The sequence below is a fragment of the Artemia franciscana genome, unplaced genomic scaffold (assembly GCF_032884065.1).
Source record: "Artemia franciscana unplaced genomic scaffold, ASM3288406v1 Scaffold_1013, whole genome shotgun sequence".
Taxonomy (NCBI): Eukaryota; Metazoa; Arthropoda; class Branchiopoda; order Anostraca; family Artemiidae; genus Artemia; species Artemia franciscana.
This window is the reverse complement of record NW_027062723.1, coordinates 17501-40406: the sequence shown is the minus strand read 5'-3', so window position 1 is coordinate 40406 and position 22906 is coordinate 17501. Positions and strand designations below refer to the sequence as shown.

General features: G+C 34.7%; 1 protein-coding gene and 1 long non-coding RNA gene across 9 annotated transcripts in view; one reads left to right on the top strand and one right to left on the bottom strand.

Annotated features, from left to right (window-relative positions):
• The window catches only part of LOC136042283 (uncharacterized), a 38013-nt gene extending 30505 nt beyond the window's left edge, over positions 1 to 7508 (top strand). For all 8 annotated transcript variants that reach the window (XR_010621235.1, XR_010621231.1, XR_010621229.1 and 5 more), the window contains 2 exons: positions 4330 to 4458; positions 7065 to 7508. This is a non-coding gene — a long non-coding RNA (uncharacterized LOC136042283). The remainder of the gene's footprint in view (positions 1 to 4329; positions 4459 to 7064) is intronic.
• Positions 7509 to 10534: 3026 nt separating this feature from the next.
• The window catches only part of LOC136042282 (transcription elongation factor SPT4-like), an 18735-nt gene continuing 6363 nt past the window's right edge, over positions 10535 to 22906 (bottom strand). Inside the window, exons 2-4 of the mRNA XM_065727236.1 lie at positions 20534 to 20640; positions 16809 to 16864; positions 10535 to 10788 (exon numbers count right to left, since the gene is read on the bottom strand). Coding sequence (XP_065583308.1) covers positions 10667 to 10788; positions 16809 to 16864; positions 20534 to 20640 — 285 coding nt within the window. The 3' untranslated portion in view covers positions 10535 to 10666. The remainder of the gene's footprint in view (positions 10789 to 16808; positions 16865 to 20533; positions 20641 to 22906) is intronic.

The following is a 22906-nucleotide window of genomic DNA, read 5'->3' as shown; positions in this document are numbered from 1 at the left end:
TCAGATGGTTTTATGACTCCTTCCACTAGCCATATGAAAAAAATTCGGCTGTGTAACTATTGTAGTTGATGAACTGTTACTTGCTCTATTACATAACAACTTTCTCTGGCATTGAGTGTTAGTTGCTCAATAGTTTTGTCCTAAGGCACTTAAAGGATCAATGAACTCTTGCGCAAACGATTTCTCTGGCTGAGTGTTAGTTGTGTAATGGTCTAGCCTTAAGGCACTTGGAAGATCAATAGACTTCGAGCAAACCTGCTAATGGTGATTTCCTTAGGTGCTCTTGAGGAATATTGAATTCTGAACAAACCTGGACAAGGCGGCTCTAATGGCATACTGGAAGACCAATGGAATGTGATCAAACCCGGTAATAGCGATTTCCTAAGGTGCTCTTGAGGAACAATAAACTCTGAATAAACCCGGACAAGGTGGTTCTACCTTTCTTGGTTCTATAGCGAAACCAACGGTGTAATGATTTAAGATGATGGCTTTGCAGTTTCTGATGATTTCAAAAATATTTGACTGGTGTGGGATTTGAACTTGGGATTCTTGAGAATGAGGGAATGACGTGGTATCATCTTTAGTTCAAGGAACAACCCTCTCTACTAGCCTTCGTGAGCTTTTAAATTCAATCCATGGGTTATTTTGAACATCGAGCTTCAGGGTAAGGTAAAGAGCAATCAAAACTAAAAAGAGTATTTACCGAATTATATATATTTGTGTATCATGTATCATCATTAGTTTTGAAAACAACCCTCCTTGCTAGCCATTCTTGAACTTTCGAATTCGATCCTTGGATTGTTGTTGAAAATGGACCTTCAGGTGATGGTAAAGAATTATGTGAGAACTAAAAATAGTATAAACACTGCCTTCGGGGGGTTCATTGGCATAGCCATTGAGGCTAATCTTATTTTTTATTCTGAAAAAAAAATTAACCTAGAATTTGTGTTTTTAACTTAGAAATTTTTCAACCTTTTTTTAATGACATTAAATATGTTTATAACAAAAGAAATTCACATTGTAATTTCTTTGAAATGCGAAATGAAGATGATATATATGTTATTCGTGATTTTTTCTATTAGAAAAATAATATTTTTACTGACATTTATTTTTTTTACTGGTTTTTTAACTTAGATTTTGTTTTGAATTTATAATTTTATTTTTACTTCAGAATTTTTCATGTCTTAAAATGACATATAATCTTCGGTGAACATGGCATTTTTTTTTTGCCCGCCTCCGTGGCACTCTGGGGTTTATTATTGACAGCAGTTTGTTAATTGTATGTTTTTGATAATATTTGTGAACTGGAAGGGTAAACACTCACATCATATTTAAATGAAGTGAAGATAGAATATTTCTAGAAGGTGTGTATACATGATAGTGTTATTTTAGCATTGAATGCTGACAAATATAACTATTTGAACTACGAGGCAAGTACTAGTGATTACACTATTAGAAATGTATGTGTGCATTGTCATGACAGTAAGAGATTATATTTCTTTGGAGTATCGAAAAAATTCAACACTTATGAAGGTGGATATGCGAGAGTGAGATCTCCAGAGATGATACCACTCAAAAAGAATGCAAGCATGAAAATAGTACTTGACCTCGATGGGGTAACTTCTTGCTAGTGCTTATGATAGGACGTTAGCCGTTGATAAACCCTATCGCCATATTTCGGGCATCCCTAAAATGAAATAAGTGTAATGTCAAGAAAAAAACATGATGAATTATTTTTTGGAGCAGATCGAAAACATCCCAGTAATGGCAATTTCCTAATGCGCTCTTGAGGAACAAAGAACTCTGAACAAACGACTGTTTGTTCAGTATTTACCCGCATCTATATATTTTTTATCGTATATCGTCATTAGTTTGAAAAATATGTGATATATAAACACATACAATTCAATGGCATAGAACCGCATGAAACCTATTCCTTAGAATGTATTTCTGTGAACATAATAATATAATTGACTTGTTGGTTCAGTTGACTTTTACCATAGGAAATCTTGGGTCTCATGTTCGATTCTTGCACCAGACAAATATATCATAAATTTAACGGGAACAACTTAGAAGCTAAAAAAATGGATCGATAAAAAGAAAAAAACCGGTCTTCATCTATAAATATAGTAAAAACTATCGCCATCAATGAGTAGTTAGGTAGATTGAAGCACGGGTGGAATCGCCGTTGAACCTTCTTTGTGATCTTAAACCTCTAAGGAAGAAAAGAGTAGTGCCTATAGGTGTGGTTGGACGTATTAATAGGATACTACTCATTTTGTTTAATTGATAAGTTGACATGTGAGGGTTTTGTCAATGTATTTCCGAGAACGATTTATCAGCATCGACATGTTAGTTCAGTGGACTAGTACCTCATTCCTTCATCCTTTTCGCAGTCTCCAGTTCAAACCCCACGCCAGTCAAATATTTTTAAAATCATCGGAAACTGCTGAGTCATCATCTTAAATTATTTCACAGTCGATTTCTCAGTAGCACCAAGAAAGGAAGGACCACCTTATCCGGGTTTGTTCAGAGTTCATTGTTCCTCTAAAGCACCATAGGAAATCGCCATTCCCGTGTTTGGTCAGAGTTCATTGGTCTTCCAATACACCGTTAGAACCGCGTTGCCTGGGTTTATTCAGGGCTCATTGTTTCTCAAGAGTACCTTAGGAAATCGTTATTAGTGGATTTGCTCGGAGTCCATTGTTCCTACAACTGCCTTAGGGCTAAACCATTGCGCAACTAACACTCAAAGTAGAAGAAATTGTTTGCGCAAGAATTTTTTGATACTTCACGGGCCTCGGGACTAAATTATTGCGCAACTAACACTCAAGGCCAGAGAAAGTTGTTATATAACTGGGCAAGTAACAGCTCACTGACTCCAATAGCTACACAGCCGGGTTTTTCCTATGGTTAAGGGGAGTAGTCATAAAACTGTCTGAATTGATTTCGGGGAGGTCATAAAACCCGTGGAATTCATTGGGGGGAGGAGTCATAAAACTCAGTATCTATTACATGCAAATAAAGCGTGGAAATTATTATGCAAGCTATAACCCGTACTCTGAGTTCATTGATCCTCCAAGTGAGTTAGGGTTAAATCATTTCACAACTAACTTTCAAGGTCAGAGAAATCGATTCTGCAAGAGCTCATTACTCTTCCAAGTGCCTTAGGGTTAAATCATTGCGCATCTATCATTTAAAGCCAGAGAAATCGATTGTGCAAGAGTTTCATTGCTCTTCCAAGTGCCTTAGGGTTAAATCATTGCGCAGCTAACATTCAAGGCCAGAGAAATCGATTCTGCAAGATTTCATTGCCCTTCCAAGTGCTTAGGTTTCATTCATTGCGCAACTAACTCTTCCAAGTGCCTTGGGGTTAAATCATTGCGCAACTAACATTCAAGGCCAGAGAAATCGATTGTGCAGGAGTTCATTAATCCTCAAGGGTGCCTTAGGGAATCTTCATTAAACCTTCTTCATGATATTAAACTAATAAGGAAGAAAAGAGTAGTTGCTGCAGGGCCCCGCAGAGTACTACCCCAATGACTACTGCTCTTGCCGATAAAACAACATGCAAATTCTCACTTTTAACAATGCACAGAGTAGAAACATCATCAACAAACATACAGAATTCCATTCTTGGATTGACAAGTTTTTGTTATGAAAAGAAAAGAGCACTAATAAAATCAAAAACGCGAAGAAATAAAGTCATATGACAAATCAAGCTTAAAACGAGAAAAAAATGCTTCGAACCTATTAGAGGAAATGAAAATGAGCAACAATTAAAAGGAATAATTAAGTAAACCTGAAAGTGGACGCAGACTACCGAAATAACAGAGTGAGGCCACCGCCCTTCAAGTTTCCTAAAGGCTCAAGTGTCGTTTGTGTTGCCAAAAATAATTTATGTCTCAAAAGTGTAATTTTTTAGTATAACACAAATAAAACACTAATAATCAACCTTACTGGGAAGCATGCCCTTTCTCCGACTGTCCAGAATAGGTCCAATCTTATATTCTTCAGAAACATCTGCCTCATTAAGTTTATCTAATTGAAATAAATACGTTAGAAACTTGATAAATATTTATATAGTCCTATGGAAAAGGGTCCTGCTTCCTCTCGCAAGTCTATGTATTTGCAATAATATAATCTGTATCTAAATGTCATGTTGTTTTTGGAATTTTGTTTAAATATTTCTGCCCTTCCCATGTAAAAATATTAATGTTTTCCTCTCCCACGCTCAGTTAAATGTCTAGTTGTGTTAGTAACGAAATATTCAAGAATTATATCTACTCGAAATTAAATAAAGTAAATAAAACCACCACTCGTCTTTAGGTTGAGTTTCCTGAAGCGAGGATTTTTGAAGAAACGTTGAACATGTTCCTATTTGAAAATCGAACGGGTCCCGATGTTGACCTTCTTCAGGCAACAGCTAGTCGAACAGGCGTCACAATGTCCTCCAGTGTAAGTACCCTCTTCAAAACTAATGTTGCATTTACTTCTAGTTGAATTAAAGGAAAAACTGCTGGTTATTTAATCATAATGTTACATCTAAGAATTATTAAGGATTACATTTAATACTGAAGGAGTGGGGCAACTACCTTCAAGCCGGGTATGAACACAGTTCCAAAGCTGCCAGTAGCAGAAGTCGACAGAATTTCAAAGCTACCGACATTTTAGCAGCACAACTTGTGTTTTGACAGCTTTTCTTTGAGTAAAAAGTATTTTTATATGTAAAGACGGTATTTTCAGACAATAAGTGCTAACAAATTTGAAAACTGCCAAGTAGCATTGCTACTTTACTACCCCCTTTTTCCGTGACGGCTTCAAACGTAAATTGTTTGTAAAATACATATTAAAATCCATCTTTTCTAATTTTAAAGCTAGAGATACTGAGTCTTCTTTTGAATTGAATTTATTTATAACCCGTTATAACACACATGAAAAACGGAGTATAATGTGAATAAAAGAAAAGAGGAAATGACCTAAAAAACTACACAAAAAACTTTGCAACACTTCACCTTACTTAAAAACAATTAAAACATACAAAAGCGAAACATTCATTGGATCAAATTCTTTTGTACCAGTCACAGACTTCTTTGTGCATACGGTTACCTCAACCTTTCTCTCTTTATAGCTCTAGAAATTTGGCTAGAACCACATTTTTTGCACAGATTATTATTGGAAATACGGTCAGTCAGTCAGGTACCCAAAACAATCGGTAGACAATATCTCTGGAAAACATTTAGCAAATCTTCCTTCATTGGATCGCACGCGCTTCAGAACCGTACTTGACCACTGCCATCGCTGTAGCTTCCAATATTCTAATCTTGGCTCGCCGACTTATTTTCCTATTCTTCCAAAAAAAAGAATTACTGTGAAAAAAACGCTTTGGCCTTGGCTAATTTTACATCTTCCCTGCATTCACCATTTTTACTAATAATAATACGCAAATAAATGAAGCTATTAAACAATAAAATTCGATATTAGTAGCAAGGGGCTGCAAAAAGGGAACTAGCATTAATTTATTTTTTCATCCTTTCAGATTTCCTTGTCTTAATACCAAATTCATTTTAAATATAGTGGTTTACCAAGTAAATCATTACTACAAAAGAATCTATTATTATATTCATTGAAATAAATAATTTAATTGGCCGTACAACTATGGAAGGCTTAGGCTGCAGCCAGACACGTACGCAAGACTTTTTGTACGAGCGAAGAGGGCAAATTGGGGATAGTTCAAAATTGTTCTAATATCTCATTATAACTCTTAAGTAATTCTTTATTATAACTCTCAGAGTCAAATATAATAGGTAACACTTCTGCATGTGGCTTATCAACAACAAAAATCGTGGAACCAAGGCTTTTTTTGGCGAGGGGGGGGGGATAAATTAAAAATTACAGAACTGTGAATATGTCATTATAAACCAGGTCCGTATCCAGGACTTTTTTTCTTAGGGGGAGGTATAGAAGGATTTTTTTTGGGGGGATGCAAAAAAAAGTTAAAAACGCATCTTTAATTTTTATATTCGTCTTTACTACGTTCTTACTAGTCCGACAAACACTTCGGGAGGGGGGGGTCAAACATCCTAGCACCCCCTCCCCTCGCTAGATACGGCCTTGTTTTAAACCTTCAATAATTCTTTATTATAATTCTAACTAAGAACTGAATACAGTATAAATCTTTTCTTTATCTGGCTAATAAATCAATAAAGGAAATAAAAGAACAATAACAAAGTTGACTTACTAATAGTTGATCAGGAACATACGGAGGGGAAGGCTACGCTCAGTGAAATGGAATTCGAGTACTGAGATTTTTGTATTTTTTTTTTCTTTCAAAAGCTTATATTTTTTCGTTAAGTTAGCAAACACGTATATAGCAAGCCTGAATAAAGATATTACTCTAACTTTGTTGGCGCATTGAAGAAAGGGAGCTTTCAACTCCCTGAGTTGTATCTTTTTTTTGTCGTTAATGTTAGTCAATATTACTAAGCCCCAATAATTTTTATCAATTTTTGTAACCACAATTTTGAACCATGGGTCGTTATTTGAACCGTTATTTTGCAACATTTAATTATGGTGCTATTTTTTCTTAAAACTAAATTCTAGGAATTGTCCCGGAAGTTTAAGCTTTTCTTAACATTTATCTTTAGCCCTTTCGAAAGCTAAATTGATTGGAATTTCATAAATAAATCAATAGAGAAAAGTATAAGAGAAGATGTTGCCTGTTTTTTTATTAATATACCAATCCAACGATGTAAAGCTGTTTATGTGTAAATTCGTACACACTCCAGCGTAGGAGTGTGTAGGATGTATCTCCAGTAAATTTTATTTCGAAATTAGTCAAACTTGCATCTGGATAAAAAAAAGTATCGAATCCTTTTTTTTTAACGAATCAATTTTAGAGAATCCTTATAAATTCCAAAACAACTATAATTAAGTGCTTTTATGCTAAAATCTAAAATAATGTGAAAAGTTCTCTAAATCGATTCAGCCTTTGCTCATCTATATCCAAGAGTAAGAGCGGATTACCTAATTTATTCTGCTGAAATATTTATTTGATTTTGTAGACGGCAGCGTGCGTTAGCGATGAAGAAGACGACCGTCGAGCTGGTAGTACTGGGGCAGGATCTACTGGCCAGAGTAGCCGTTTTAGAATTTGAGTCAAGCCCCCTTCGTTTTCTTTCAAGGAGCTAAGCTAGTCAATTCCATTATTAATTTTAAAGTGACAGATGCTCTGAGCTGAAATTTCTTGCTGATGAACAGAAATCCATCCATCAGCCGAATGTGGGTAGGAAATGGAGCTGTGCCATGAATTTCTTTTTTTCAAGGAAGATATATATGTTCTCTTTCATCTTTTTATAGGTATGGTTTTCGTGTGCTTTGGCTTGGAGTCTTTCTTCCGTTTTGATTGAATTGTATATAAACAATTTTTGTGTGTGGTTTTTCGTTTTATGAAAAAATGGTCGATTGGTACACCTTTTTCTTAAATATATTAAATTTAAACTCTAGAACTGAAATCGAAAGCTTGGTTTATTTAGCCGAAGGCAAAATAAGGTGAATGTGGTGAGGAAAGGGTTTTCCCGTTCAGTTTTAGTTTACAAAAAGGTGATACTTAAAAGGTTCAAATATCGAGTTTTTTTTGGGGGGGGGGGGTGGGGGTGGGAGAACATATACAAATTTATTTCTACGTACAGTTTAAGTAAATCATCGAATACAAGAAGAAAAACTAAAATGACATTGTCAAATTCTGTTATTTGAAGGATGTTTCTAATTCAAGCAACAGTTCTCTTCTTGTTTATTCATGTCCCTGCTGTGTCGTGTTTAGTGGCATTCTAGTGTGTGATTCGGTCTAGAAATAGTGAATATTATAAAAGCTCTCTTGCCAGTCTTATTTAACAAACTAATTATTGTATTTATACTTAGAACATTTTTTTACACTTCTCAGACATCGTTACTACATGTAAACACAGGTCAAAGTTTGTAACTTGCAGCCCCTCCCACGGGAACTGCAGGGGAGTAAGTCGTCCCTAAAGACATAGTTATCAGGTTTTCCGACTATGATGAATAAAATGGCTATCTCAGAATTTTGATCCGGTGACTTTTGGGAAAAAATGAGCGTGGGAGGGGGCCTAGGTGCCCTCCAGTTTTTTGGTCTCTTAAAAAGGGCACTAGAATTTTTAATTTCCGTTAGAATGAGCCTTTTTGCGACATTCTAGGACCACTCAGTCGATACGATCACCCCTGAAAAAAAAAAAAAAAAAACAGAAAAAAAAAACACGCATACGTGATCCGTCCTTCTGGCAAAAAATGCGAAATTTCACATTTTTGTAGATAGGAGCTTGAAACTTGTACAATAAGGTTCTCTGATACGTTGAATCTGATGGTGTGATTTTCGTTAAGATTGTATGACTTTTAGGGGTTGTTTTCCCCTATTTTCTAAAATGAGGCAAATTTTCTCAGGCTCGTAACTTTTGATAAGTATAACTGATTTTGATTAAACTTATATATTTAAAATCAGCATTAAAATGTGATTCTTTTGATGTAATTATTGGTAGCAAAATTCCATTTTTTAGAGTTTCGGTTACTATTGAGCTGGGTCGCTCCTTACTACAGTTCGTTATTACGAACTCTTTGAAAATCAATACATTTAGTATATCAGAGAACCCAGCTGTGGTTCTATCAATCTCCTATCAACAAAAACGTGGAATTTTGCTTTTTTCCTAAGAGAGCTCAGAATCTCTTCTACATTGGAGGTGTTCAAACTGTTGCACAACAAGTTCCCAGGGGCATTTTAAAACTCAGTTATACCTTATTAAGAGGTACTGATTATGTGTCCTGGTTGATGTAAAGAGGTTAGACAAAGGCTATAATATACTAAGGATGCGACAAAACGGGTCACACATTGAACAAATTACCATAAAAATGATTTTTACATCATCGACAAAGAAAAAATGTGACTATTAACATATCCAAAATCGGAATCGTCATCTCCTATGCGAAATGGGTCAAACTCACTATAAAAGTGCGGAGGAGGGGGCAAAAAGTCCATTATGGAAATTGGGGTCGCAGATAAAGGAAATGCATGATCCATGACGAAGAAAAGAGGGATATTTTTTTTTATTCCTCTTTGTGTTAGAATTGGGAAGGGTTATTTCCAACAACGATATATCCTATTTTAGCGATTAAGGTGTCCTTTTTACAGTTTTCTTGGTCATTGATAACGGATAAGGGAAAGAAAGGACTTGGAACCGAGGGTGTATCCAGGATTCTTGTTTGGAGGGGGGGGGGTACAAAAAAAATCGAGACATGGGGGAGGGGTCAAACCCGGTAACACCCTCCCTGGGTATGGCCTTGCTTATAACCTACAAAACTCCTGCCTATGATATTAAGTGGCATAAACCAACAAATACTACTTATTTCCTCTTACTGGCTTCTAGAATAATTTCAGAATTTTTGTTAGTCTGAATAGACAAGAGTTCTATTTTTATTACGCTGATGTGCATAAATTCAAAAGTGTGCACTATGCCACCAACAAGCAGAAACCCAGTTCAGTATAAACAAGTTTGTTCAGCATGTGGCTGACAATGCAGATCATGATATTTGCGCTTTAAATGCCGAGGGTACTTTACATAGTTTAGCTATCATTGTAGAAATAGCAGCTGATATTATCAGGCGCTCTGCAATTCCGCAATTTCATTGCAAAGGAGACTACGCAAAATTTGAGGTCTCTTGTGAGCCTCAAGTTTTGATCCTTATCTTGAGCTTGACTTGTTCCATCAAGATGATTCCATATTCTCATGAGCTTTCTCGGCTTCATATCATGTAAGGATCAGGCCCAAAAGAAATTGTTGAAAATCGTTTATGCCGAGCAAACAGTACCTCATATATTGACAGGAAACGCAGTCACTTGCGCTTTGCGAGGACATATGATCATAGCTTGGGCATTCCAAATCTGCCAGTTAAAGGTTAGGAATTTATCACAATAGATCCATTACAAGCTTTGTATGAAGGACTCATCGACGGTAGGTTAAACTTGCAAAATTTCTGTAAAGATCAAGTATTAAAAGATATTAAACCGGTATTTGACAAGCAGAAAGAAGAACTTTCAGTCGATGAAACCAACAGTCAAAATTTGGATGCATTACTTCGATTTGGTTGGCATAAGTCAGAGTTTCCTACGAGAAGAGACTCCGTCTATGGGAAAGATATCTGTACGTAGTAAAAAGTACGCTTCTCAATCCTGCAGCAGCGGTCATAGTTAGTATGTAAAGACTACAAGAATATTCAAAAAAAGGAAAAGTTATCCGTTTGTCACCCGGGAATTTACATATCTTTTTAAGATTATGACCTTCATACGCTAAAGCGCCCAGAAAGACATTGGGCTGGGTTGTTATCAGACCTGGTTATGGAACAGAAATTTATGAGGAGTCTTAAGATATATGGAGGCCTTACCGGTGGAGCATTTTTAATTTCAGTATAATTCATTGATCACGCTACTGTGAAATATTGACTTTAAAATTAATGTACGAGACTAACATGAAAAATGAAATATTATAATTTCAAAACTGCTGCTTAATAACCAGTATTATAAAAGCAAAGTATCTTGTTTCAATATTACGGCAATTAAAAAGAGAATCAAAAACGAAAACTTTGACACAAAATAAATCCATCAGGTTCTCTGACTAGTGTCTCTTGATCTATAGGTAAATCCTCGACTCTTCATTTCTCTTATATATGAAGGAGGAAGTTTGCCAGATACGCTGATCGCATATATGCCCTTGTTCAAACGAGCTAGAAAAAAATATGTACATTCAAGTTTGTATCAGCAGTATCATGCATATAAAACGGGTTATATCTGCTATTCATAACTATGAGAAAGAGAAAGTAATAGATAATATTAAAATGAAAGAGAAAGCAATATTTTACGAGACTAAACATGCGCTAAAACATTACTCAGTCAAGTATACAAAAGAATCTGTCTAGTATGCAGGGAAAATGGCTACTGTCTATTTTTTTGGGAATTGTCACCGAAAATGAGAAATCTTTTGGAATAGAGCATGTTATTAAGTGTTACGAAGGGCAGAGATGTAAGATTTTTCCTTTTTCGAGCACAGCCATAGGTCAGGGGAGTTCCTGTTAATGTGTAGAAGATAAAATAACAAAACAGTATGTTTTCAGTCAACTCAAGAACGAATGGAAGAGCAAAAGGATCAATATCAGGACACAAAAAAAAAGAAAAGAAAAACCATTAAACTGATGAAAATACTGACAGAACATGTACCAAAATCTCAATCTTTCACGCGGTCCGTTTGAAAATTTAAAAAGAAAATTGCCAAGTTCAAGGGGACTTAAAAAATATTTTAAGTTCATCGACTTTTAGTCGATAATCAGTCGACACTGGTCCGAAATTCCTTAGTTAAGACAGATATTTACTTTGGAAGTTTCTAAGAAGTTTATGGGTAGAAAACACGTACTTCATAGTAAGAAGTTGTTGTTTAGCTATGGGAGATGGTATCATTCAAATAATGCCATAAAAATCAAATTAGCTAATTTTCAGGCTATATTATGTGAGACAGACTTGGTTTTTCTAGAAGCAGAGGCATGGATTTGTGAGTTTTGTGAGATGTAGAAGCAGGGGTGGGGGCAACTAACCCTCCTGGACATCGGTTCTCCCCCCCCCCCCCGATCCCAGTTTTCCTCCCCAAGCTGAAATTTGGTTTCTTCAAAAATATTGTCAAAGCTAAGATAAGCCTGTATAATTCAAGTATCAACAGAATGAGTCAGTTTTCTTTAGTTTATATTTACCTTTATAGTACAATAAAGCACCTTTACAGTACTAGATAGTACATTTATGGTACCAAATGGCTCATTTTTTAATTTTTACTGTCATTTTCACTTGAATTGGGAAAAGCGGCTAACTTTGCCCCCCTCCTCAAGGATTTTGCCGAAATTACGCAATTCATGAGAAGGTAAAATATGCGTCACCAGTCCCTAATTCAATTTTTATCTATGCTGATGGAATTGCCTCTGATGGATTTAGAAAACTCAAGTTTAATACCACCAAGAGAACATTTTAGTCATGTTCCTTTTTTTCATCTCATTTACCATCTGTAATACCAGATTTATCCAATTTCCAATTTTTTGTTTAATTTTTGTCAATGACAAAAGTCAAAACAAATGATAGATAGCTAGAGGTTATTAACATCAAAATCAAATGTGGAACTATCAGCCAAGAGCCTTCTTTTCACAGCTTGGAACATCAACGTCATCTATAAGCCAACTTTCTTCTTGGGTGTTGCAGTAGAGGTGAGTCTCAAAATTCACTAGTTCCCAGCAGTTTGAGATTATAACTCAGACATTAACAGGATTAAAAACATAAAATCAATTACTACTCTAGTTTGTTTTATTATCAAAATGAAGTTTTACTGGGTTTAACTTAGATGCCGTTGCATGTCCTTTCTCAGCGACGACCAGGAATTCATTTCCTATTAGGTCCCTACATTTAACTCTTTAGTCAAAAGTTATTTGCATGATCTCTTTTTTTTTAAAGAAATTATATTTAAAAAAAAACAAGTTTTTTGAAGTGAAAGTAAGGAGCGACATTAAAACTTAAAACGAACAGAAATTACTCCGTATATGAAAGGGGCTTTTCCTCCTCGACATCCCGCTCTTTACGCTAAAGTTTTTTATTGTTTTAAAAAGTAGAGTTGCGAGAAAGAATCAAACTTTAGCGCAAGGAGCGGGGTGTCAAGGAGGAAAAGCCCCTTTCATATACGGAGTAATTTCTGTTCGTTTTAAGTTTTAATGTCGCTCCTTACTTTCACTTCAAAAAACTTGTTTTTTTTTTAATTAATTTCTGAAAGTTTTTGAATTAACGCATGTCTGATTTTGGCTCTCCGTACATAAATTATTAAAATGAAATTTGCATATTAATTCTTTTTTTGGCTAAATGGCTTTCTCTTAGTTTTGATCAGACGATTTTGAGAAATAAGGGGTGGGGAAGGAGACCTAGTTGCCCTCCAATTTTTCGGTTACTTAAAAAGGCAACTAGATCTTTTAATTTTTAATAAACGTTTTTATTAGTAAAAAAATACGTAACTTAAGAATTAACTTACGTAACAAACTTTTATATTCTTATATTTTTGATTATATATATGAAAGGTTGGTCCCCTCGTTAATACCTCGCTCTTTGTCCCAATTCTTTAAGAATGACCCTGAATCAGAAAGGCCGTAGAATAAATAGTTGAAATTACTTAAAAAATTTTTAGCATAAAGAGCGAAGTATTTATCTCCTCCCAAATACCTCGCTCTTTATGCTAAAGCATTTTTAGAACCCCTCATATGCGTAATAATCTCTGTTCGTTTTAAGTTTTAATGCTTCTCCTTACTTTCAATTGAAAAAACTTTTTTCATGTTAATATTTTAATTGTTTTTTGTTTTGTTTTTTAATAGTAATGCTAGAAAATCCTGCGCCCTTTTCATTGAATTTCTCTTTCCCCATGAAATATTCCTCCAAGGAAAGATCCTCCCATATAGCCCCCTCCCTGAACCCCACACCGAACACAAAAAAATCCCCCTGATAACGTCGGTACACTTCCCAGTAACCATTACTGTATGTAAACACTGATCAAAGTCTGTAACTTGCAGCCCCTCCCCCAGGGACTGTGTGTGGTAAGTCATCCCCAAAGACATAGTTATTATGGTTTTCGACTATGCGGGACAAAATGGCTATCTCAAAATTTTGATCCGTTGACTTTGGGAAAAAAATGAGCGTGAGAGGGGGCCTAGGTGCCCTCCAATTTTTTGGTCACTTAAAAAGGGCACTAGAACTTTTCATTTCCGTTAGAATGAGCCCTTTGCAACACTCTAGGACCACTTGGTCGATACGATGACCCCTGGGAAAAAAAAAAAAAACAAACAAATAAACACGCACCCGTGATTTGTCTTCTGGCAAAAAATACGAAATTCCACATTTTTGTAGATTGGACCTTGAAATTTTTTCTATAGGGTTCTCTGATACGCTGAATGCGATGGTGTGATTTTCGTTAAGATCCTATGACTTTTAGGGGGTGTTACCCTCTATTTTCCAAAATAAGGCAAATTTTCTCAGGCTCGAAATTTTTGATGACAAAGACTAAATTTGATGAAACTTATATATTTAAAATCAGCATAAAAATCCGATTCTTTTGATATACCTTTTAGCATCGAAATTCCGTTTTTTAGAGTTTTGTTTACTATTGAGCCGGGTCGCTCCTTACTACAGTTCGTTACCACGAACTGTTTGAAAATACTTCCTAACTGATGAAAAGATTTGTAATTTATATTCGGGTACTATGTTAAAGATTTAAGTAACTTTTTGTAATTAAATAAAAAAACTAATTTTTTTTTAGCTGAAAGTAAGGAGCAAAAAGTAGAATTGTGGCAAAGAGTCAAACTTTAGCGTAAAGAGCGAGGGATTGCGGAGGGGACAACCCATTTTATATACGGAGTAATTTCTGTTCGTTTTAAGTTTTAATGTCGCTCCTTACTTTCAGCTAAAAAAATTAGTTTTTTTTATTTAATTTCTGAACGTTTTTGAATTAATGCATGTTTGGTTTTGGCTCTCCGCACATAAATTATTAAAATGAAATTTGTATATTAATTCTTTTTTTGGCTAAATGGCTTTCTCTTAGTTTTGATCAGATGATTTTGAGAAATAAGGGGTGGAGAAGGAGGCCTAGTTGCCCTCAAATTTTTCGGTTACTTAAAAGGCAACTAGAACTTTCAATTTTTAACGAACGTTTTTATTAGTAAAAAATATACGTAACTTAAGAATTAACTTACGTAACAAACTTTCCTAATCTTATATTTTTATTAGTTTTGTCCCAATTCTTTAAGAATGACCCCTGAATCAGAAAGGCCGTAGAATAAATAGTTGAAATTACTAGAAATACTTTAGCATAAAGAGCGAGATATTTATCTCCTCCTAAATACCTCGCTCTTTATGCTAAAGTATTTTTAGAACACCTCATATGCGTAATAATCTCTGTTCGTTTTAAGTTTCAATGCTACTCCTTTCTATCATTTGAAAAAAAAACGTTTTCATGTTTATTTTTCATTGTTTTCTTATAGTTATACTGGAAAATCATGCGCCCTCTTCCCTGAATTTTTCTTCCTCCATGACAGATTTCTCCAAGGAAAGATCCTCCAACATAGCCCCCTCCCCTCAGCCCCACCCCCAAACAAAATAAAATCCCCCTGAAAACGTCTGTACACTTCCCAATAACCATTACTATATGTAAACACTGGTCAAAGTTTGTAACTTGCAGCTCCTCCCCCAGGGATTGTGGGGGAGTAAGTCATCCCCAAATACATAGTTATTATGGTTTTCGACTATTCTAAACAAAATGGCTATCTCAAAATTTTGATCCGTTGACTTTGAGAAAAAAATGAGCGTGGGAGGGGGCCTAGATGCCCTCCAATTTTTTTGGTCACTTAAAAAGGGCACTAGAACTTTTCATTCCCGTTAAAATAAGCCCTTTTGCGACATTCTAGGACCACTTGGTGGATACGATGACCCCTGGAAAAAAAAAACAAAAAACAAACAAACAAATAAACACGCACCCGTGATTTGTCTTCTGGCAAAAAATACAAAATTCCACATTTTTGTAGATAGGAGCTTGAAACTTCTACAGTAGGGTTCTTTGATACGCTGAATCTGATGGTGTCATTTTCGTTAAGATTCTATGATTTTAGGGGGTGTTTCCCCCTATTTTCTTAAATAAGGCAAATTTTCTCAGGCTCGTAACTTTTGATGGGTAAGACTAAACTTGATGAAACTTATATATTTAAAATCAGCATTAAAATGCGATTCTTTTGATGTAGCTATTGGTATCAAAATTCCATTTTTTAGAGTTTTGGTTACTATTGAGCCGGGTCGCTCCTTACTACAGTTCGTTACCACGAACTGTTTGATTATTATTAAAGTTTTAGGTGCAAACTTAGCTGATTCAGACAAAACTTCTGAAATCACAACACGAAAAACCCAAAAACTTTTGCTCTTTGATCAAATAAAAAATTCCCTTTTAGTTCCTCGGTGCAATTAAGGTTATTGTATGTAAATATCATCGTTGTTGTATTTAGGAATAAATTGCCCAAGATTGCCAATTTATTTAGGATAGATTGCCAAAGATTATCCTTTTCGGCCAACCGTTTAGGGCTAAACAGAAAGCAGGTCGTCCTCGGCTGGGGTAGCAGGATGTTGTAAGGAAAGATTTAAGGGGAATTGGAACTTCCTGGGAGGGTGCAAAGAAGGAGGTTTTGAATAAATTAGATGGAGGATGAGTGTGCCTAGCTGTTTTGGCCTCAGGCAATTTGGTGTTGTGGTGAGTTGTTAATAGTAATAGTAGTAATTGTCAAGTATTGTAATCTTTTTGTCGAATTTTCGGTGCGTCAGTGAAAAAAAAAAAAAACAACTACTTGTCAGAAATTAATGGTGGTAGAAAATTTATGTTTGCATAATGAGATGAGAATAGGAACCTGGATTAAAACAACTTTTTAAACCACGAAAAAAGTAAAATATCAAACAAGTAGAAACAACTACTTGTCAGAAATTAATGGTGGTAGAAAATTTATGTTTGCATAATGAGATGAGAATAGGAACCTGATTAATAAAGAAAGAACAAAGATTAACTATTGCAAGACAAATTTAGACAACGGAAAAATTCTTATGGGTTTTCGGATTTAATGTAAAAATTATTTATGGAACTACTTATTTTTATACTTTCACCTAAAACGAAGTTTAACAATAATTGAAAAAGGAAGGTACTCACTTATCCTTTGCCACTTTGCTACCCAACCATCTTCAGGACTCATCATAGCAACCATTCTAAACAATAAAAACATTAAAGTTAAAACTTCTGCCCTCGTCTGGACACCAGACAACAATCATAGCTTTAAAGACAATTCTTGTTTTTCTGAATAATTATTATTATGGATTCACTCGGAAGAAGGGTGAACTTACCCCCCCCCCCTCAAAAAAAAAGTTATGCCCAAAAAACACATGAAGATACTTCAGCCTAAAATGACACTCAACCAGGGTTTCCCCTTTCAATATAAAATTTCTACAAAAACGCCTAAAAATAGAATTACTAGTTGGATAAGATTAAAATGAAATTTTGGCCAAATACGAGAATATCCTTTATTAAAAACAACAATACGATGTCTAACATGCATCCACATTCCACCAAGGGATGACATTATTTTGTGTAGAGATGAAACGCTTTAATCCACAAAAAAACAAATGAAGACATGAATATGACTTGGACCACGGGTCGAACCTTCGAAATCAAAAAATGAAAAGATCCATTTTAGGTCCCCATTTGTCGGAGCGAAAGGAGGTCATTTTAAACAAGATGAGTTAAATTTAAAGAGGTTTAATAAATCTTATAAATTTTTTTTATTTATTTAAAATCTACCTGCATTAAAAAATTGAAACCCTTAGGTTGAACATGGGTAAATTCGCTATCCCAACTTACTTTTCTCACTTTGATGTTCTTTACTTTTTCCTGTCACTTTAGGATATCAATCACACATTACTATATACAAAAGCTCCTTGATCCAACTACCATAAACAATCTTCTAGTAGGGTATCTCTTTTAATTAAAATCAATTACTTTGATTCATTGATTTCGTTACTTGAGATTAATTCGTTAAATAGAGTATCCCAAAAATATTCCACCAATGATGATAAAAAAGGACAAACGGAGTAACTATCGGTTTTCAAAGCATTTCTAGTTTTCCCAGCACTTTGCTAAACTAAAGTCAAGAACTCCGAGTGAAAAGACTTGGTTTGTTTCCCAATATTTTGGATCCTATTTTCAAATCTATCTTACATATAACGGATACAAGGAATTTTACGAGAGTAAAACAGTTCAAAATAGGGATGAAACCTTTTAATTGACAGTGAATAGATATAAAATTATTTAACTGTATATTTCAAACACATATACAGTGTTCATCATCAGCAGTAATCTACAAGGAATTTTGCAATGAGCGAAAGACTTCAGAAATCATATATAAGATATATCAGAGAATCACATACACAAAACGCAAAAATGTAAAAAAAAAAAATATTTTATCGTTTTTTTTTATTTTTTATTGTACTTAAGAACCACATTCAAATATGGAAGAGATCGAAAAACTATGCCAAGATATCTCCAAAACTAGCAAAACAAATGTGTCTTCAAACACTTTTTTTTATCCTAGGGAAGCACAGGTAAAAGAGCCGTATTAAACAAAAAAAAATCCAAGTAAGAAATCACAAAAAATAATAAAATCTGAAACTTTCAAAACTATCACATTAGGATATATTTCTCTTTTACTGATGGCCTGTTAGGTTATGTGTCAGAAGCAATGTTTCCCAAGGCATAAAAACTGCATTGTAATGGTACAAATAAATAAAAATTGAAAGAATTATTGTTATGTTCAAAAAGGTTGTCAAATTTGAAACTTTTCCCTATACTGGTAAATTTGTAAGTATTCTAGAGAGCATGCCCAATTGGGAAAACTCCACCATATGGAAAAACGTTTTCCAAATACTTTCTTCTGAGGCAAGTTCCCTGCTTTGTCTAGCAGCATGAAATATGGCTAAAAAACTGTTTGAATTTTACCAATGTCCACTGAGTCATTTATCTTTCTAAGCAGGCCGAATTTTATTACTATAATATAAACCCAAAGCACTATAAAGAGAACTACTGTCACAGTCGAAGTTTTCCATTTAAAATGTCAGTTCAAAAATCACTCAAGTACTTTGACCAGAAAATGGCTATGGAGTTGGTTTTAGTTTCTGATATTAAATAAGATCCAAAATAAAAGGAATAAAAGCCATAGTTAGTGTTTCATGAACACAGATAAAGTTATTCACTGGTGTTGGACTTTACCTGATGAGCCAGTTACCCACGTGCATCTTATACGCATATTTTACACAGAGTACACATTCCCTACATATGAGGTCTTCGTAAGCTAAACTAGCTCCCTTTCTTTCTTTTCTTTAAGAGCATTGTTTTCCTCGGCCTTTTAAAAATGCAACCCCCAAATTTTTTAGACATCAAATCAGTCCCCAATTGTAATGACAATTGATGATGGCTTTCTTTTTCTTGTTCCTCAAATCTAAAAGTATTTCAAGGAAAGACCACAGAAAAGAGGTGAAAAAACCTTTCACCTCTTCCTCCTAAACTTCAACCAAAAATACTCAGCCATAATTTCTTAGCATAATGAGAATACAGAAGAACTAGGGACACCCAAACTGTACACATAGATCTTACCTTTCTCATCAGTTTTAATGATCCGGCTATACAAAAAAATATTGATTTACAAGGGGTACAGATGCAAGTAGATTGTGTCTTCATGAGATTTTAACAATCACACTAGGTATAAATTTATTGGTTTGTGGGGGAGAGGGAAAATATTGAGCTAGAATGTCACTGAATTCTCAATGTAGTTTTAAATTAAGCATGAATATTCCAAATACTTTGACTTTGTAGAATATGGGTCAAAGAAGGGATAATTAAATTCAATTTTTGATATAAGATCCCCTGTGTTGAATCTAGTTGAGTTGAGAGGTACCAAGAGCGTTATTGCTTTGCTAGAGAAAGAGTCTACAAAATTTGTGTACTTGATACCCTAGAACTAATATTTTAAATTGTCTCCTCAGGAAAACAGCTTCCTAGATATTATGAATGTCTTGGGAAGCCAGGGTTCAAAGCCCTTCCTATGGTTGGTGGTGCTCAGGGCAAAATTAATTATAGCTTCCCCCTCACGACTCAAATATAAGACCAAAAAAAGAGTGAAAATTTGACAAAAGTGGTAAACCCCCTGCCATGACCCCCACCCCCTTCCCTCCTTCCAGCCACGACGCTTCGGGTAGATGCCCTAGTGGCCCCCTCCTTTTTAATTGCTCTGCCTAAGTTTCTAGCTGAGGATATTTTGCACCATTTTCTGAACTATCTATAGTAAAACAATTATAAGCTTTACTAACCATGCATTTGAAAACTGCATTTTTGATAATATTGACACAATAAATATAAATTTGACACGAGTAATTCTTGGTATTGTTTGGAAGATCACATAAAGGATTAAATGATGCACTTTACATTAGCATTAAAAGAAATACCCAAACAGTTTACGACAAAATACTTCGCCACTAATTTCTAATTACTTTCTGTTGGCTATTTCTAAAAGTATCATTGTAACAAACGTTACCAGGCGATGTTGCGTTATGCGCAAGAAGGTGTGACTGGTTACCCTTTTTCCTCATTGCAAAACTGTCACAGTGATTTTCTGTTATTAACCAGAAAAGTTATCAACGTTTTTATCTGCCAATGTAAAAGGTATTATTTTGTATGTTTGGAACAAAGCCTTTAAGCCAAACATAAGCTAGAAAATGAAATCACTAAGCATCTACAGAAATTTCTCTGGTTTGTGCAGAAATGATAATAACTTGAATACTCACTCGCACTGACTTTAAAGCTACTATAAAGGAATCACGAAGACCTACCCATCAAAGTTAGAACTTGTACAGTCATATACCGCTTCTCTGTTGCTCTTCAATCGCAGGAACTCTTCACAGTTGTCACATCTATCAAATTCAAACTGGTCCAGAGTCTGAAATCAAGCGAGGTAATAGGTTAAATATCAATTTTACAGCGCAAAAACGTCCAGGGTTACACAGGAAAAAATCAGCTTTATTATCATACCAAGACTATCTGGAAAGTTCATATATGAAGTACTGGTGTATCAACATCACCTTCTAGCTGCGGTATTTCTATTATCACCATGCAATTCATTTCCCCTGAGTGATTTTTCAGAAAGGGTAGTGTGTTATATGGCAGTTATACTGAATGTGTGTTGAATTCAAGAACGAGACTTTTTGGCAAGATTTTTCACAGCCAGTGTTGCACCAAACCCTTCTAATTTATACTTAATTACTGAGCACTTTTAAATTCGACCTTGAGCATCAAATAGTTACTATCTGAGCAAAAATATGCTTAAAAAGCACCTCAAATTCAAGTTCATGACATGTACTTTAGTTAGTTATACCTAAAGCAATGTTATCTAGTTCCTAAGGATCATTTATCACATCTTTAGTTTGTTATTTAATATATGTTCCAGTGAAATTGAAACATGATAATTTTTTTACAGACAGCATATAGAAAGATGGGTAGTTTGGAAAGCAACTTAGATCTGCTATTATAAATGCATTATATTAACAGCTGAATCCTGAATGTCAGTTCTTCCACATATACAATCAAAAATTTCCTTGCAAAATTACTAGGTAATGCTACACAATACAATCCTCTCACGTCTGCTTGTTCGAATTTAAGGTGATTCAAGGTAAGAAATAAACAGTAAGTATATCTGTCTACAGGAAAACTAAGGTCTAAGGAGACAGGCAACCAAAGAATGTACCTTATAGCAAAACCTATATAAAGCAGAAATATAACAGACTCTGCATGACTCTGCTGCTAAATACAGATTTCTGCTTAATCTAGGCTCTACCTGGATATCATGTGGACAACAACACTTGCATTCTAAACAAACAATCTGGCTTTAACTATAGTCACCAATACAATTTAATAACCAAATAGAAAGAAAACAATAAACTTTAAAAATGATATAAATATAATATATACACAAATCCAGGTTACATGTATATAAAGGTTAAGGGATGTAAACTCTGTTGACAAGTGTTTAGTGGCTAACCTTTGGAAAGTATCCCTCAGCATATGTTTCCAGGTTATTTCTGGTTTGGTATTTGGGTATCAAGTCCCTTACCTTGATTCCAGGTTGGTGCATAAGAACTAAGAGTAGCAAATTAAGTTAGTTTTCTCTTAATGTCTCATTTTTCCTAGAAACTTAAGATTACTTTTGGGAGGACTACTACCTGAAATTTCAAGCCTATTGGGAGGATATAATCAACTAATTCCCATTATAGTAAATTCTGATACTGTCCTCATTGTGTAGAAATAGAAAAGTGAGCTATTGTTCAGGCTATATATATTATATGTACAAATGTAAACAAATCTTGCTATATTTTGTACAAACTTTACAAAGGCAAGAGTTTATTACTTTTTCTTGAAACCCATTCTCTGGTGTTTTCTAACAAGACAAACGTACACAAATATCCAGAATAGAATGGCTATCAGAGAGTGCACTAGCATATTTTTTTATGCTGGGTGACAAAGATTGTGATAGTTTTGTCAAATTTTGAGTCGAAATTGGATATTCACTTATGAGAGATTTTTTGTAAAGCCTACAACTATATCCAGGTATTAGGGGGTGGGGGGGCAGAAGGCTGGTAAATAATTATAATGGTAGTAATTATTACATTTTTCAAGAGCACTGAAAGGTTTCTTACCTTATTTGCTACCTGAGATCTGTGTCAAGCTAAATTTACCTAAGTAGTGCTATTTCTAATAAAAAAAATGTGGTTTATAGCTTCACTTCGTATTTGTTAAGACCAGAAGCATATTTGAAAGAAGCCTTATATTTTTTGAAAAAATACTTTCAAAAACCATGAATACTTAGGGCAAGGTAACCAGTAGCTGCACAGCTAATCACCAATTCATTGGTTCATTGTATTTGCCCAATTTTCTTAATAAGGGGTTAAATAATTTGTGTATTTTAACAATATATAACATAATCTGAAATACACTGAAAGTCAACAGCAAAGCCTAATCATGGACACACCCTTTAAGCCTGAGCCTAAACTTCGAAAATGCTGCCTAATCTTTGACACGGGGATCCAAATATCCAGATTCTACACATACTTTAGCAAGCATACATTCAATCTAAGGCAAGTGTTGTAAAGCAGAATATTTGTATTTAAAGTCTATGATATAAGGGTAGCTACTGTTGAAGTTTAAAAGCT